The 16,536-nt window shown below is 42.5% G+C and overlaps 1 protein-coding gene across 1 annotated transcript in view; it reads left to right on the forward strand.

Moving 5' to 3' along the window:
- Abhd2 (abhydrolase domain containing 2, acylglycerol lipase) overlaps positions 1 to 16,536 on the forward strand; it is a 102,507-nt gene that overhangs the window by 14,423 nt on the left and 71,548 nt on the right. The window contains exons 2-3 of the mRNA XM_046437122.1: positions 7,618 to 7,717; positions 10,072 to 10,272. Of these exons, the coding sequence (XP_046293078.1) occupies positions 10,079 to 10,272 (194 nt within the window). The 5' untranslated portion in view covers positions 7,618 to 7,717; positions 10,072 to 10,078. The remainder of the gene's footprint in view (positions 1 to 7,617; positions 7,718 to 10,071; positions 10,273 to 16,536) is intronic.

Raw genomic sequence — 16,536 nt, forward strand, 5'->3', positions numbered from 1 at the left:
GAGAGTGAGCTCAGGCCTGCCAGGCCTGGGGGAGTGGACAGAATAGGTCTCTCCCTTGCTGAGGTGAAGGCCATGGTTTAGTGAATGATCATCTGCATTATAATGGGCTGCGAGAGTGCATGTATCTATTAGAGGCCTAAAAGCATTTGTGTTAGCCAAATTCTGTGGTGCTCTGGCACTGGGGGCCTGGGAAATCAGAATGCTCAGGAATGGGAACTGCTAATTTTTATTTTCCCATTAACTGTAGTTATTAATATCTGAGGGAAACTTTCTTTGCCTGCCTTACTGAGGTCCTGGGAGTGAGTGGTCCTTCAGTCAAGTGCTATGCCAGGCACTGGGACCTGCCCTCCTACCCATTCCCTGTTTCCTCTTTCTGGAAGCTCCTTTGCAGACACAGAAGACCCGAGGATCTGGGCTGTTCCTTGGATATATCCTGGAGGTTTCTTTTGTGCAATAAGTCTGGAGATGAGCTTCTCATTGGTTGTATCCAGGTCTTTTAAAATTCCAGTAAACTAGATTCTTGAGTTCACTGGGTTCTGTTCACCTGAGATTTTGCTTCTGATGTTGCAGAATTCAATTATAGTATAGGGGTTTTTTTGTTTGTTTGTTTGTTTGTTTTTGTTTTTAACAATGTTTAGAGATGTTGAATTTCTCTGTTAAGGTGTATGTCCTCTTAAAAAAAATCTAGACTCTCAGAGGATATATCTGCTTATGTTCTTTTTTGTTTCTTTGTTTTTTCTTAGGGTGGATTGGTTTCTCAGGGACAGAGAACCAGTTCTGCTTGAGATTTCCTAAGCACCTTCCTTGTTCATTTTTAGAAGATACTACTCTTTCCTGAGGTTTCTTTGGGAGTGGGAGAGGCCCGCTTCGCTGCTGTACTTTAGTAAGGACATGTAAAGTGCTCAATTAAATGTGCATGTCGAACTGGTGACTCAGGCTTCAGATATTTTTAGTTTAGTGAGTTTTTTTTTTGTGAAAACTCCTAGGTTAGTAGCCATTCCTGACATTTCAATATGAAGTTCACATTTTCTTGCTTTGGTTAACTTTTCTTTCACTAGGAACTTGTAGGCCATTTTCTGAAATGTCAGCAGTTTGATTATGTGTGACCTTATGACCTTGTGGAAGAACATGGTTAAGTAAAGCTGTTATCACCTGAGTGAGTTTACACAAAAAGGCAATTTCAAGGTCTTAATTTTGAACGAAACATAGAGCAACATTAACATAGGTGTATTTAATTGTCAGTTCCTCTGCTTCTCTTGTATTAACTTTGGACAATCCCTTCGCCTCATAGCACCTGATTTGTAAGAGAAGTGGGATGAGATGGGAGGGGGGCGCTTCTCCATTCTGTTGCTTTCAGCCTCCTATGCCAGTGCACAGGAACAGCTCCCACCTCCTAGGTGATCTTAGGAGTTGGCTGTGTTGAAGGAAAGCATCTGGGTATTCACTGCCTAGTGCTCAAAAATTAATGTGTCAGCTGGGTGCGATGGTGCACGCCTATAATCCCAGCTACTCTAGAGGCTGAGGCAGGAGGATTGCAGTTTAGTGAGACCCTGTCTCAAACTAAAAAATAAAAAGGACTGGGGATGTAGCTCAATGGTAAAGCACTTGCCTAGCGTGCATGAGACCCTGGGTTTGATCCCCAGCACTGCAAAAATAAGTAAACAAATGTCTCTTGACATTTCTTGAAAATAGCGTTGGCCTTATGTTGTCAGAATTTTTCTACCATTTGGAGTTTGAGGTGGTGGTGGGAGGGAGGATCTTTCAAAACCCAGAGTACTGAGCACTCTGAACACTCTTACCCACAGAACTCTGTGGACGACATATAGACCTAGACCAACATAGATGTTTTAAGAGGTGGTTCTATGAGCTGCTGGCTCTAGTGCTCACCTACCCAGTGACATTAAACTTCACTGGAAGTGGGAACAGGGCCCAGGTCATCAGGAGGTGCAGAGCTCCCCGTAGAGGAAGCCGTATCTCCAGACTGGCAGTCCCTTTGAGGCTCTCCAATGCCACAGCAGTGAGTGACTTCAAGGGCGCAAAGACATGTCTTAGGAGGGGTGCAGGGCTTTCTCCTAGAATTCTTCTGTTCTTTTGCCTACCTCCTGTGGCATAGCTTTTGTTTTTCCATGACAGCTCTGACTTCTTTAGTTAAATTGCAGATAAAAGGGAGAAGCTGGCCCTTTTCCTGTCTTGTTTTTTCCTCAGAGGTATATCCTGTTGCCTACATTAGTGTTGAGGCATTTTTGGCCACCAAAAAGGATAATGTGGGATGGAAGCAGATCATGTTTTTATGCCAGTGTTGGGGTCTTCCGTTGTCCTCCTCACCCTCGCAGGGCAGTTTTGAGGAATGAAGCTGGCCAAAGCTCTAGTGCTGACCTAGGGGTTTATGTGAAGGTCTGGAGAAGGGCAGCCAGGCCAAGTAAGTGGGGATTTACCTGCAGGAGGAGATGCAGGTGAGGGGCATCCTTTTCATGGGAAAGAGAGAAAAGGGGTGTGTGTGTGTGTGTGTGTGTGTGTGTGTTGGGAGGAGGGCGGTCCATTTGTGCATTTCAAGAACCCCTTTTAGCAGAGAAAGAGGAACAGCAAGCATATCTTGAAACTATTAGGAAACTCAAGGATCACCATTTATTATCCAGTGATTTTTTTTTTTTTTTTTTTTTTTTTGCAGTACTGGGGCTGGAACCCAGGGCCTTGGACATGCTAGTCAAGCGCTCTACCACTGAGCTACATTGCTGGTCCTTTTTATTTTTATTTTGAGACAAGGTCTCTCTAAATTGCCTAGGTGGGCCTCAAACTTTCCATCCTCCTGCCTCAGCCTCCAGAGTAGTTGGGATTACAGGCACGCGACACCATGCCTGGCTTTTCCAGTGATTTATTAGATCTGACATGGCTCCTCTTCAGAAGAATCAAGAAGAGTATGTCTTAGAATTAATTTTAAACTTTGTGGAGGAAGTCAGAGAAGTCAGTCAGCTAGACTTTTGTTCTGGTCAGGAAAGCGTATCTTTTATTGTAATTTCTGTCAGATGAGATAGTTTACTGAGCAAAATGGAGGAGAATTCAGTATTGGCGATGGTAATAGCTAATATTTTGAGGCACTTATTTAATTAATATGATAGAATTATTGGCATAAAGAACATAGCCTAAAATATATAATTGTTCAATTTATTTGAAGACAGAGCAGAGGCCCTGAAGGTTGTTCATTCTTATGAATTTTATTTTATATGGTCTAAAAGAAGTAGACTGCAAATCATGGGGAAAGTACAAAGTACAGAAATAATTTTTGCCTCTTAGCTGAGGACTATAGTTCTGTCCCCAGAATCTCAGGCAATTTGAACTGAAAGAGAATCTCTGGCATTGTCTATTTCCAAATCCAGTCTTCTCATTTTGAAGATGAGGTCTTTAGGGTCTGAGGGTTAAGTGACTTGTTGAAGGTCACCAGGCATGAAGGGACAAAGCAGCACTAGGACCCAGGTCTCAGAACCTCCAAACTGGTGTTTCTCCCAGCACAGTGAAGAAACTGCCTCTCCTGTCCTTGGCCTCTGGAGAGCAGTGAGAAGCGTGGGAGGCACAGTCCTGGCCTTTACCAGAGAAGGAAATACCAGTCAAGTGAGTGTTAGAGACAAAGGACAATACTAAAAGCTCCTTTAATGACTAGTTGGGAACTTGGCAGCACCTTGGGTTCCTTTGTTAATATATAGACTACAGATGGAGTTAACTATCACCTATAGCACCTACATCCCACTCATACTGGGGTGGAGGTGGGGCCAGGGAGAGATTGATACAGATACACAGGAAGCCCAGCCCACCACAGAGATGGAGACACTGTGGACTAGCAGCACATTTCCTTTCCGTCCTCACACCCAGCCCTCCTGCCCTTCTGGGACTTTTTTTTTTCCCTATGTAAACTGCTGCATATTCATTTCATTTTCTAGGTAAATTTCACCTACCTAGAAAAAAGGGAGTGAAATACAATACAGTAAAATTTGAGTTTGTTATAACCTCTAGAACAAGTTCAGAATATTTATATTTAGTGGCAGGTCAGTCTTGGAAACTACACCATAAAATAAAATGCAAGGTAAATTAAAATGAATGTGATGAGTTTTGTTTTAAAATTGCCTGTTAATTCCTGGTTTGATACCTAGATAGATAGTAGAAATGCATTGTACACACACACACACACACACACACACACAGGCACATATACACACTTCTCAGTCCTACATTTCATACACCAAGGCCCAGTTCTAGATCTGTAAGTCCTTTCCTGCTTAATTTTTTCCTGGACTAATTATTCTCAACTCCAATCTTCTAAAGTACATACATTCTTAACATAAATTTAATTTCTCCCCAGTTAAAATGCAAACTCTCCTTAATTGTAGTCCTGCAGAATGCTAGGCACACAGTAGGTGGCCAGGAACTTAAGCCCACTGGGATTCAAGGGAAGCGGCCCTAAGGACAGGTGGAAGAACAGACCTGTTCCTCAGCTCAGGTCTTGGATCAAGGCTGCATATTTGGATCACAATAACCATAAATTGTTCATTGGATTGCCTTCCCCAAATTGAATTGAATTTTTAAAAAAATTTTCTTCCTTTTTTTTTTTTAAACACGATACCTTTATTTTCATGTGGTGCTGAGGATTGAACCCGGGCCCCGCCCATGCTAGGTGAGCGCTCTACCGCTGAGCCACAATCCCAGCCCTGAATTGAATTTTTAAACCTTGGCATTTTTCAAGGGTTGCAGAAATTAATTCTCCGCTGCATTTGCTATTTTAAAAAAAAGGTTGTAGGAGGACACTGTCTATCACATCACTCAAGGTCCTTTTATATAAAGTCCCACAGATTTTTCAAAAAAATAATTCTGTGCCAGAAAAGCCCTGTTTCCATTGAATTTGTGTTATATGTCTTGGAGTAGGAGCATCTATATTAGCTCTCTCCATCTTGGGAAACCATTAGATTGACTGGGTTTCCCTTCTCCCACTGACTGTCAGAAAGCTCAGAGACCATCTAAGCTGGGTCACATACATATTCTTGCATATGTTTACATGTATTTTCCTTGTTTTAAAATTTTACTTAAATTTTGTTGCATTTTAAAGCTTTTTTTTTTTTTTTAAATATGCTGGGGATTGATAAGCACATTGCAGGATCTCATGCATGGTAAACATCAGCTATATCCCCATTCCCAGCCCTAAAAGCTTTTTTTCTAATAACAAAAATATTTTAAGTCATTACGAATTTTGGAAAATAGAGAAAATTTTTCAATATTCTTAACTAGCAATTCTAGCATCTTGAAGATTTAGGTATATAGTATTTCCTTATGTGTCATTGGAAATTGCAGAGTTAAAGCATACAGACCTAACAGTGGTGTTAAACTGTTCTCTCATGTAAAAGAACTCCTGAGGCAGGCAGTCTAGGTCTGATATGGTGGCTCCACTAAATCATCAGGGACCCAGACATCAGTTTTTCTAATCCGCTGTCCTCTTAATGGAGTGATGTTAAAGTCACTTCATGGCCCAAGATGGCTGTTAGAATTACAGCTATACTCTTTGCATTCCAAGGAGACAGGAAGGAAGAAGGACAGAAGGTTATCTTCCTGTCTTTAAGGAGCCTTCCCAGAAATCAGACCAATCCTTCCAGAATGGACCAGAATTTAGTCACCTGGACTCACTAAGCTGCAAGGGAGGCTGGGGTATGTCATTTCTCAGAAAGGTGCAGTGCTAGGTTCTGTTACTAAGGATGAAGGAGAGACTTACCTCTTGGGAAGCAGTCAGAAGCCTGCCACATTTCCAAGTCAGTCTCTTTGCATATCTAGTCAGAAAGGATGTTTCATTGAAACCATTTCTAATTGTTTATTGGAAGAGTTAAAGATGCAAATAGATTTCAATCAATAAATATCAAACAAAAGGTATTATACTTTGCTACCTATAAGTTTTGACATGCATCCAGGGCTAGAAATGACTTTAGTTTTCTCCGAGGTTCACATATTCTGGGACCATTCAGGAACCAGAAATGGTTAAAATGGGCCAGGCATCGATATTGAGAATGATAACAGGAGAGGTGGGGTCAGTATTGAGAACCTGGAGACAGCTTGTCTTGTTGAAGGGGGCAGCTACCACTCGGCCCTATTCACTGTTGCTTTTTGAAAATGCTGGCTGCATATTGCCAAATATTCTGATTTTTTTTTTAAGTAGCCAGAAGTCTAGATTTTTATCTGAAATTTCCTGATTTTTACTTGGCAACTAATAAATTCAGTTTAAAAATGCCAGGCAAATGCACCACCAACCCATGGGCTGCCCATATAGGCTCTTGAGTCTGCAACCTTATTTTTCAGCTGGCAGCTGAGCTTGGTGGGTCAGGTGCCTATGATGAGGCTGCAAACTCTGCAGTTCCACCTCACCACAGCTTGTCCTCGGTGGCTAATTTGTCTCAGGATGTGAAGAGATCATAAAGATCTGAAGTTAAGCAAGACCACTGTGAGGGTTAATTGAGTCTCTCCTTCAACTGGCTCTTATTTTCTTCTTCAATCATTTTGGTGTGATATGAGTCAGAAAAAAACAATGGGGTTTGAATCTCAACTCAACTCTTAACAGCTGTGACTCTGGGCAAGCCTCTGGTGTCTCATTTGTGCCTGTACAATTCGTTTTCTTGCTTGTTTCTCTTTCTCTATCTTTACTGCTTTCAAGTAGCATAAGATGGTGGTTAAGAGAAGGTCTCTGGGGCCAGAGATGAATCCTGGCTTTTCTCTTTACCTGCTGTGTCACTTACCTTGGGGAAGTTACATAAATTTTCTAGGCCTCATTTCCTCATCTGTCAAAGGTAGCATCTACCTCAGAGGTAGATGGGAAGGATTAAATGAGTTAATGTACATGAAGCATGAAGAGCAGAGCTTGCTGCATAGATTGCACCACTTAAACATGGTCTGTTTCTCCATGTTCTTGTTTTGGCTTCCTCTGATGCTTTGTAATCTATAGATCTTTTTGCACACTCTCACAGGGGACTTGGGGCTCTGGCCCTCCATCTCTGGATAAGCACTGGAACCTTCTAGTGCCACTTTGCAGCCAGCCTTGGGGACCCCTGTCCAGTCACAGACCTGGCCATTGCTACAGGTCCCTCACCAATGCTTTGAGCTCTGTTTCTACTACCTTGTTTTTGAGCCCATCTGCGCCCTTTTACGTTCCTTAGCTCACGTTTTTCCTTTCACTGTGACATGTCTGAGAAGGAATGAGTCAACTGACTGTGCTGTCCTGATCACATTATATATCATTGACCACATAGAGTTGACACCTGTTCTCTGAGGCATTGCTGAAGGTCACCTTGTAAGATAAAGAGTCAAAGCAGTGTGAAGTTGTGTTAGCCACTTTCTCTCCAACAAAGGCAATAAGGACCCAGCAGATCACTTGTCCCAGCAGCCATAGAGAGCTGTCTATTCTTGGTGGATTAGCACAGGCTTCCCCCAGCAGGTTTGTGAAAATGGCTAAGTGTCCAAGAGTGTGGCACTGCAGGTGAATTAAAGAAATTGTCTTTTCTCCTAAAGACTTTAAGTGCAGAGAAAGTTAGACTTGATTGTGTTTCAATTAAATAGTTTCTCATTCTTTAAAACCTTACCATCCAATCTTTTCAGCTTTCAGGTTAATTTGAACAAGAGATCTGACCTGATCAGCCCAACTGTGCAACTCGTCGAGGACAGTTAATATTCACAGTGAGAAGAATAAGTGATATAGGTATGTATTGCAAGGATTTTTCTGTTTGTGTGTCATTTCCACCCCTCCCCCCATGTGTTAGTGAGCAGTGAGTAGAAGGGGAAGAGGAAGGATTTGTTTTATTTATTTATTTTTTATTCAATGAGAATTATTAACTTTGGGCTGGGATTGTGGCTCAGTGGTAGAGGACTCGCTTACCATGGGCGGGACCTGGATTTGATTCTCAGCACCACATAAAAAGATTCTCTCTCCCTCCCTCTCTCTCTCTCTCTCTCTCTCTCCCCTTAAAAAAAAAAAAAAAAAGAATTACTGACTTAGATCAACCAGGAGACTGATAAAACCATTCATTGCATTACTCTGTTCTCTCCAACAAAGGCAATAAGGAAGGACTTCCATTTCAGTTCCATATTATCAGTACCCAGGCAGAGAAACTGCAATTTCTGATAGGTTTTATTTTTAGGGCTTCCACTTACTAGACTTAAAAATCTATATTAACAAACTGCCTCATCTTGGATATTAGTCGAGCATTGTTCTGACCAGCATAGATGGCAGAGCTCCAGCAAGGTGAGGGCTGAGAGCTGCAGATTCAACCCATTGAGCATCTTTTAGTGCAGTGCTGTGTACTTTTTAAGTCCACGGACCTTGCTGAGAATCTGAGAGCTCTTAACCCTCTCCCCAGAAAATCACATACTCGCATAAGCTTTCACATATGATTTCAGGGATTCCCCAACCCTAGAATTCTCTAGGAACCCACAGACCTCAAGTCAAGAATCTTTGTTGTAGGAGTCTGTAGAAAGCTTTCAGGGGACATGAAAAGCTTACCCTCACCCTTACCCCCAGGAGTGAGGAGAAAAATCACCAGCAGTAAGTTTTAAGAAAACTGCTCATCACAGGCCAAAGGCAGATCCTGAGGTCTAGCCTTAATGCAAAATTTTGAACAGGGTAAGTTTAAAAACATTGTTTTCTTGCCCTGAAGGCTGCTAGTGAAGGAGCTGTGCCCTTTGATTTCCTTTCCTTGTTCAGTTGAGAAACTCCACCAGAGGTTGTCTGCACTGTTTTTTGGTTCTGTATTTGCCAGAGTCATCTTGATTTTAGAAAAGACCTCTCTGGACTTGCCTTAGGTCTCAGGAGAGCTGAGTCAGTTATACCCCAAACATTTTTAGGAGATTTTTTTTTGCCCGTCTATTTTGTCTCTATGGTTGGCTACCAGAGTTCTCAAGATGACTGTTTTTAGCAGAGGCTACTTGAAACCCTTCCAGGGGGAAGTAGTTGCCATAGCTACCTGGGCTGTGAGAGTTACCATTTTCTCTTTTTGGTTCCCTTGTGGTTTCCCTAATCCTTAAGGTAACAACTGATAATGTTACTCTGCTGAGTAGCAAGGAAAATACTAGATTTTTGTGGCTGTTGCATTTGTTTCGTTGTTGATATTTGGTCTTATGCATTTGACATGGGTGGTGTGTGTGTGTGTGTGTGTGTGTGTGTGTGTTTTGTACATAAGGCAAAGCTACCTCAAAAGATGAAATATTAGGAGAGCTTGGGAAAAATCACATGTGCATATATATTTTCTATACTGCAATTTAAAATTTTGATCCAGTGGTTTAATCTGGTCCATCTTTTTTCCTAATTTTGAACTAATGGCAACAGTCCAGTGCCTTCTGCAGGAAAAAATAATTGGTGAATTCATTTCACACTATCTGAAACCCCCAAAAGCCAAGATCCCTGTTACCCAGGCTGAGAATTAACTAGACTCTCGCACCAGGGCCTCCTTGAGCAGAGGGCTAAGTCAGACTGAGGTTTCTGTATCTTTACCTGCTTTGAAAAAAGAGAAGTAGGGTCAGCAGGCAGTAAATACAGCCACACCTGCTGGCACCAGCAGTCCTTTCTGTGTTTCCATCCAGGGCTGTAAATACAACACTGAAAGCACACCTGGTGCTCCAGGTGCAGATTAAGTCTATGGGGAGATTTAAGGTGGCCTGTTAACAGAAATCAAAGCACTACACCACCCCCCGGCCCCGGTCCTCTCTTGCCTTTCTGACTAGTCTTATTTTTCCACTTTCAAAAAGAACTCTATCCTCAGTGTTTTCCAATTTGCTTATCCTGTAAATGTTCAAGAGATTAAAGAAAGAATAGAACACCCTCCTCTGTTTGCTCATACTCAGGACTGTGTGTGTGTGTGATTAGGGCTGTGGCCTGTGTGTTCTCTGCACAAGCCTAGATCTGAATTTTGGAGGCAGCAGAGGTGGGCACTGCTTCTGATAGAGGAAATCATAGGCACTGATGGGGCAGGCTGGGTTCACCTGTGGGTTGTGTCACAGTAGGACATGCCTCTGTGGTGGGGTAGGCTCTAACCCTCACACCTGTGCTCTAACCCCCAGGTCAAAAATGAATGCCATGCTGGAGACCACCGAGCTCCCTGCCGTATTCGACGGGGTGAAGCTGGCTGCAGTAGCTGCGGTGCTGTACGTGATTGTCCGCTGTTTGAACTTGAAGAGTCCCACAGCCCCACCTGACCTCTACTTCCAGGACTCGGGGCTCTCACGCTTTCTGCTCAAGTCTTGTCCTCTTCTGACCAAAGAGTGAGTAGACCGTGTGCCCTCTGTGTGCCCAACCTGCTGATCTCTTTGGCTTTGTGTGATATTCAGAGAAGAACCTTGTTGGGCCATGGATATAGCTCGGTGGTAGAGGGCTTGCCTAACATGCATGGGTACTGGGTTCCATCCCCAGCACCAAATGGGGATAGAACACAAAAGACTTCTCAGATTATGTCCTTAAGGCATCAATGGAAAAATGGACCCATTGGTGTTAAAACAGCCACAGTCTTTTTAGTAGTCTTGTGTTTAAACCCTGGAGGGTGGGAGAAAGAATCTGATTTTTGTTGCCTGGAAATTTCCTGTACTCCAGTGTAGTGTCATTATCCAAGACAAGGACTTTGCAGGAATGGTAGTTGGTTGTTAGGTAGATATGGAAAACTTGGACTAGTTCTTTAGCAAACACCCTATTGCCAATCACAGGACAGGGAAACCATCCTTACCCCAAATAACTGATAAGCACAAAGGCATAGACCTTTGTGCTTATTTGGGTACTCTCCATCACCATATTGAAAAATATGGCGAGGGTTAGCTAAGAGAATGCCCTAAAAGGAAGTGGCTTCATTCCCAGTGTGCCGGGTTTCTCTGCACAAGCCTAGATCTGAACTTTGGAGGTAGCAGAGGTGGGCACTGCTTCTGATAGAGGAAATCGTAGTTGTAAAATCGAGGACAACTGCCTTCCAGCTCATACATACTGTTTTTAACATAGCAGTATTAATTTTCCGCTGCAGCTGTCTTCTGATAACTATGCCTTGCTTTGGGCTGAGCCAAGCCTCAAGCCTGGGGCATGCCATGCCCTTCCCATCAATCTAAATTCCAGACTCCTTTCTTAGAATTGCTGCTTTCCTCAGCCTCTTGCAGCTGATCCTTTTCTGCTTGTGGGCCTCACAGGACTGCAGCTCCTTGCAGAAATGTCTTTCTCAAACTGTATTTCTTCACTACTTGACTAAGAAAATTTCCAATGCTCAATGGATAATAATAGAAGCGTTTCTCTCCACTGTCTTTTGGGGATTGATAACCCTGGATGAGTGCTTATCTTTTAAGAGCAGACAAATGGGCAACAGAGACATGAGTTCAGCTTCTTGCTTTGTCCAGTTCAGTCATCTAGTTGATTTTTACATTGTGGGCTTCTGGTGCTTGGGGTGCCTGTATATGACTATGCAGTTTCCTCATAGTCATGTCAGTGGTATCATGACCTCGAGTCTGAGAGATGTTGCTTAATACCAGTGGAGCACCACACACAACAGAAATGTCATCATATTGAGTTTGAAACTGACCTTGTGATGGACCTTACAGTAGGTTTCACAACCAGGCATCAAACTAAGGATGTGGTGTTCTTATGTCACACTGGGTTTGCAGAGAAAACTCTTCCCTCACAGAGGATGTGCACAGTAATTGTGTATTTTGGAATTTGCCCTGCATTTTCATACTTCACTTTGAATGTTTCCCCAATACTTAATTGAGGTAATTCACTAATTTGGCCTGGCACCCACTTTCAGATTGAGAACTTCTAGACCCAGTTTCTTGATCATCTGTCTCATTTTAGGAGATCTTTTGAAAACCAAGGTATTTAAAAGCCTGCAAGTTTATATGCAGATGAATGTAAATTTGCACCCAGCATCACTACCTTAGTAATTAGAGAGAGGAAACCTTGGGAAAGCTGCTGTTGCCCAGGCGCCAGAAAAACATCATGTAAAGTTTGATTCGGTACTAATTAGTCAAAGTATAAATAAAAGCTGAGTATGGTAGTTTTTTTTATGTCTTTCATATTCTTCTTTCTTTATTGCTGTTGTTGTTTTAATATACTTTTTATTTTTTAATTTTATTTGTTGTTGTTGTTTCCATATTTTCCCTTTCAAAAATAATGCAGAGTCATGAAGTCCCAAGGTCTCCCTTTGCCTTTTTCCCTCCCTGGCACACATTCTTTATGAGCCTTAAGGACTGGCCTGGTGTCTTTTGAGATGGCCCACTCACCTCCTGATTTGGAAGAATGTCCCTGCTCCCATCCTCTCGGAGGCCCCAGGCAGTGTGCAGAAAGTGAGCCTCAACCTAAGCCAGTGGCACTGATTTGGAGCCCTAGTTTATTGGCCACGGGCCAGGCTCTCTCCCAGGAAGTCTGGATTAGGAGGGTGGGGTGACCTAGGTTGAAGGCAGAACTGGTGTTTGTTTAGGAATTAGCTACAGTTTGAAGGTGGGTGTGAAAAGTCCCCAGAAACAGTTTACTTCCAAAACCTGTTCTTTTGATTATAGGACTGGCCCTCCTACAGCATTATTGGAGTATTATTTAAGCAACTGAATTGCAATTACACAAGTCTTCTGACTTGAACATGACAAATGGTTAAAGGACAAAGAATTCTGTTCCCCTCCACTTTCAGTAACCTCTTTTTTTCTGATTTGGATTCTAATTTTAGGAACACCTATATCCTGTATTTATGAAACATAATGTTTTTAGATTCCTCTTTTGTCCATGTTACTGCATTTGAAATTTGTTGAGTCTCTCCCATAGAGATTCTGCCACTTAATCCTCTTAATGACTTGGGGATCGGATTCATTATTCCTGTCATTTAAGGATGAGACTGGGAGTAGCAGAGAGGGAAACTGAACCCAAACTGGAGTGTGATTCCAAAGTTGATTCCTTTCTTATCCAGGGGGAAGCTAAGAGGGAGTTTTGTCAGGGTGTAGGTGAGAGAACTGAGACATGGAGCAGGAAGAGGCCCTGTGTGGCCTTTGATCCCTGCATGACCTCTTTTTTTTTCCCCCATCACTCTGGTGGAACCCACTATCCTCTGATGTTCTTTCTCTGTGTCATATTTCCGAAACAGCCTCTTGTGTATTTGAAGCTGTGGGCAGGAAATGTCTGTTATGGGTAAAAGTCCTTCTCCTGGGACTTTGAAGATTTTTTTTTTTAATGAGGAAGCCTGTCTGCAGCCTTCACAAGATCTCGCCTAGGCTGGAAAGTTGGTTAACTGATTTACAGTGAGCTGTTGGCATTACTCAGTAGCCCTGACTACTGGCAGTCCTTATTATGACTTAATGCGAATCGGAACATATCCCCCTGCTGCTCTGGGGCAAGAAGCGAATTGGTGAAAGGTGGACATTCAAAGCATGCTGTAAGAGTAGGGATTTTTTTCCCCCTCTCAACAGTAAAGTCAGTTTTAAACTCTGCTTTAAGATAATTGACCCAAAGATACAGCATAAATGAAACTTCCAGGTCTGAAGGAAGACCTTTGCTTCGGTGGGACGATGTGGCTCTTGTTCACTTAGCAACAGATCAATATTTACCTAGTGATTCATTTTTTTGTTTTCAAGAAGTGTTTGCTTTTAGTGAAACAAGCAGACCAAAGCTCAGTTCTGAACTATGAGGAAAATCTAGGTGGTGATACAAATCTCCATTTTTTTTAAGAATAAAAGATTTAATGCATATTCATTTTTTTTAAAAAATAGAAAATAAAGCACACAAAAATCATCTGTAATTCTTCCATCCAGAGATAGCATACCATTGCTATTTTGGTAATCATCTCTGTGGTCTTTTCATCTGAATGTACTCCCCTTCCACAAAAACAGGATGGTATGATTTGTTTGTGTTTTGAGGTTTGTTTGTTTTGTGTGTGTGTATGTGTGTGTGTGTGGTGTGGTGCTGGGGATTAAACTCATGGCATTGAGCATGCTTGGTAAGCGCTATACCACTGAGCCACATACATCCCCAGCCCCGGGATGGTGCATATTACCTGGTGACCTGTTTGAACATTTTATATGCTATAACCATTTGCCCACACTGCTGCCTGTCTTCTAACATTCAATTTTTAACATTCTGTCATTCATTCAAATTTCCTCATAGTTTGACAGCAGTAGTGGAGAGAAGTTTGAACTAGGGTGCACACCTAGGTCTTCTACCTCCATACTAGCCAGGAAACTGTAGATAAAGTGCAGCTCCTTTGGTCTCCAGTTTCCTTCTATGTAAAATGAAGTAGTCAAGATATGTACATTGCCCTTTGACACTAGTATCCTCTGATTCTGACACTCTTGCTTTGCCAGCAAGCATCAGAAAAGTCCTCCAAGAAGGACCCTTGATATCAGGCAAGGAAAGAAGCTAAAGAAAAGGGTTTTCTTGTGTGTCTGTCCTCTCCTGACTATTCCATTCCCATCCCCCATACCCTGGAGACAGGCTGGCACTGTTTCCCTTGAGCTTTTTTTTTTTTTAATACTTTTTTCAGCTATCATTTATATATAGCAAAATGCATAAATCTTAAGTATTCAGTTCAGGACCTTTTTACCTATGTATTCATCTGTGTAACCACCACTCCCTTGGGCTTTTACAGGAGCACCCCCAGTCTCCTCCCTCCTTCTGATCCAACCATCTGTCATAACGCCACTTGAGTTGGCTTCCTCAAGCAGGCTATTACTTCAGGCATTCTGCAGTGTGATGCCCCCAACCTACTGGTCCAGCTTCATAACTCACTTATGACATTCTCCGGTTGCCAGGAAGTGCCTGTCCTCTGGGCTCTTGTCCTCTGGCTACTCCAGATTCCCTTCTCTCTCCACCCAAATACCTCTTATCCTGCAAGAAAAACTTGAGCAGCATTGATTCTGAGGAACTTTCCCTGACTTGTCCCACACCCCTTCAGCCGGAAAGAGTCCCTCTTATGTTTTTCTACCACATTTCTAGTCTCTTTTGCATGTTCCACTGGTTTTGTAAGAATTTGTGTCTCTCTCTCTTCCCTATCACTGGAGTAGATGTACCGGGATCAATAGCCACCCACTTGGTGAGACAGATTAGGATTCTGGCAGTTCCCAATCTTTAGTACAATGTCATTCTGTCTCTCATTTTCCATAAACAGGTGTAGGTGAGAGATGTTCTAGTTTTGGAGAATGCCATGTGGGCCAGCAAGAAAAACTTCACTGTCTCCAGCTTGTTCAGTGGCACCCCAGGGAATCAGATGTACCTTTAGTTCTGACAGAGCTTTGTTTTTCTGGGAAGCCTCTCCCCTGTCTCTGGAAGCAGATGGATTTCATTCATTTATTGGTCTTTAATTAGTCAGTGCAGCTGCAAGTCCATGTATAATGGCAGTCTGAGGCCTCTACCTTTTCCTGTGGGCCTCCCTGAAGTTTCTGTCACCTAGGTCCAGGTTAGAAAGTGAAGACGGGTAGCAGGTGTCTGTCTCTGGAACCTGCTATTAAAGTTATATATTTCCCTGTGGTAAGCCAGGCTGCTGCTATTTCACTCATTAGGAGGCTTGTCAGAGCAGGTTGTGGTGTAGCTAAAGATGAAGGCATTTAGGAGAAGCAAGATGGAGTGCTCAGCTAATAGACAAACCTAAAACAGAGAGCTGAGGCATCTTCATGGGATGCAAGAGACATCTAGGAGCCCCTGTGGGGTCCAGCAAGTGAAAGCAGTATGATCAAAACCACAGCCATGTGTCTGTGGTTCTTTCTTCCCCAGAGATAGAAACATAATAGTTTCTTTTTTGCAACTGGCTGCCACCTGTTTTACTCAGAACTGGATGTTATTGTTCTCCACTGGGGTTGAGATACCTGAAACTTGACTGTGAGGATCATGCCCATTCCAACCCCAAACCAAAAATAACAGCTCCGATATGCATGGTGCCCTCTCTGAATGTTTCTTTGTGGAAGCTGCTTTACCGGGTTACAAGAGAATGGCAGCAACCCATGGCTTTTCTGTATGTGGTAATGGAGTTATCTTCTGGGGGTTTCCTCATTTCTGTCTTCACTCAGAGAATAAGTCTCAAATGGGAATTATATTGAAATGTCATTCTCACCCTGTTTAGTTAATATCTTTAGTTTCTCACCAGTCATCTGGTCATTTTGGTTCATGAACATTTGAGGATCTACTTGTCTTGAGACTAAGTTGTTGGGAGAAATTTTTTAAAATATTTTTTTAATTGTGGATGGACACAATACCTTTATTTTATTGATTATTTTTATGTGGTGCTGAGGATCAAACCCAGTGCCTCACATATGCTAGGCAAGCATTCTGCCACTGAGCTACAACCCCAGCCCTCTTTTGGAAGGATTTTTAAAAGATCATTTTTAGAACTGGGTATGGTGGGACATGCCTATAGTCCCAGTGGTGCAGGAGGCTGAAACAGAAGAATTGCAAATTCGAGGCCAGCCTCAGCAACTTAGTGAGGTTCTAAGAAACTTAGTGAGATCCTGTCTCAAAATAAAAAGATAAAAATGGCTGGGTACATGGCTCAGTGGTAGAACACCCCTGGGTTCAATCCTCAGTACTGC

Source organism: Marmota monax, unplaced genomic scaffold, assembly GCF_021218885.2.
Source record: "Marmota monax isolate L192 unplaced genomic scaffold, Marmota_monax_Labrador192_F-V1.1 WCK01_AAM20220418_F8-fsc00005, whole genome shotgun sequence".
Lineage (NCBI taxonomy): Eukaryota > Metazoa > Chordata > Mammalia > Rodentia > Sciuridae > Marmota > Marmota monax.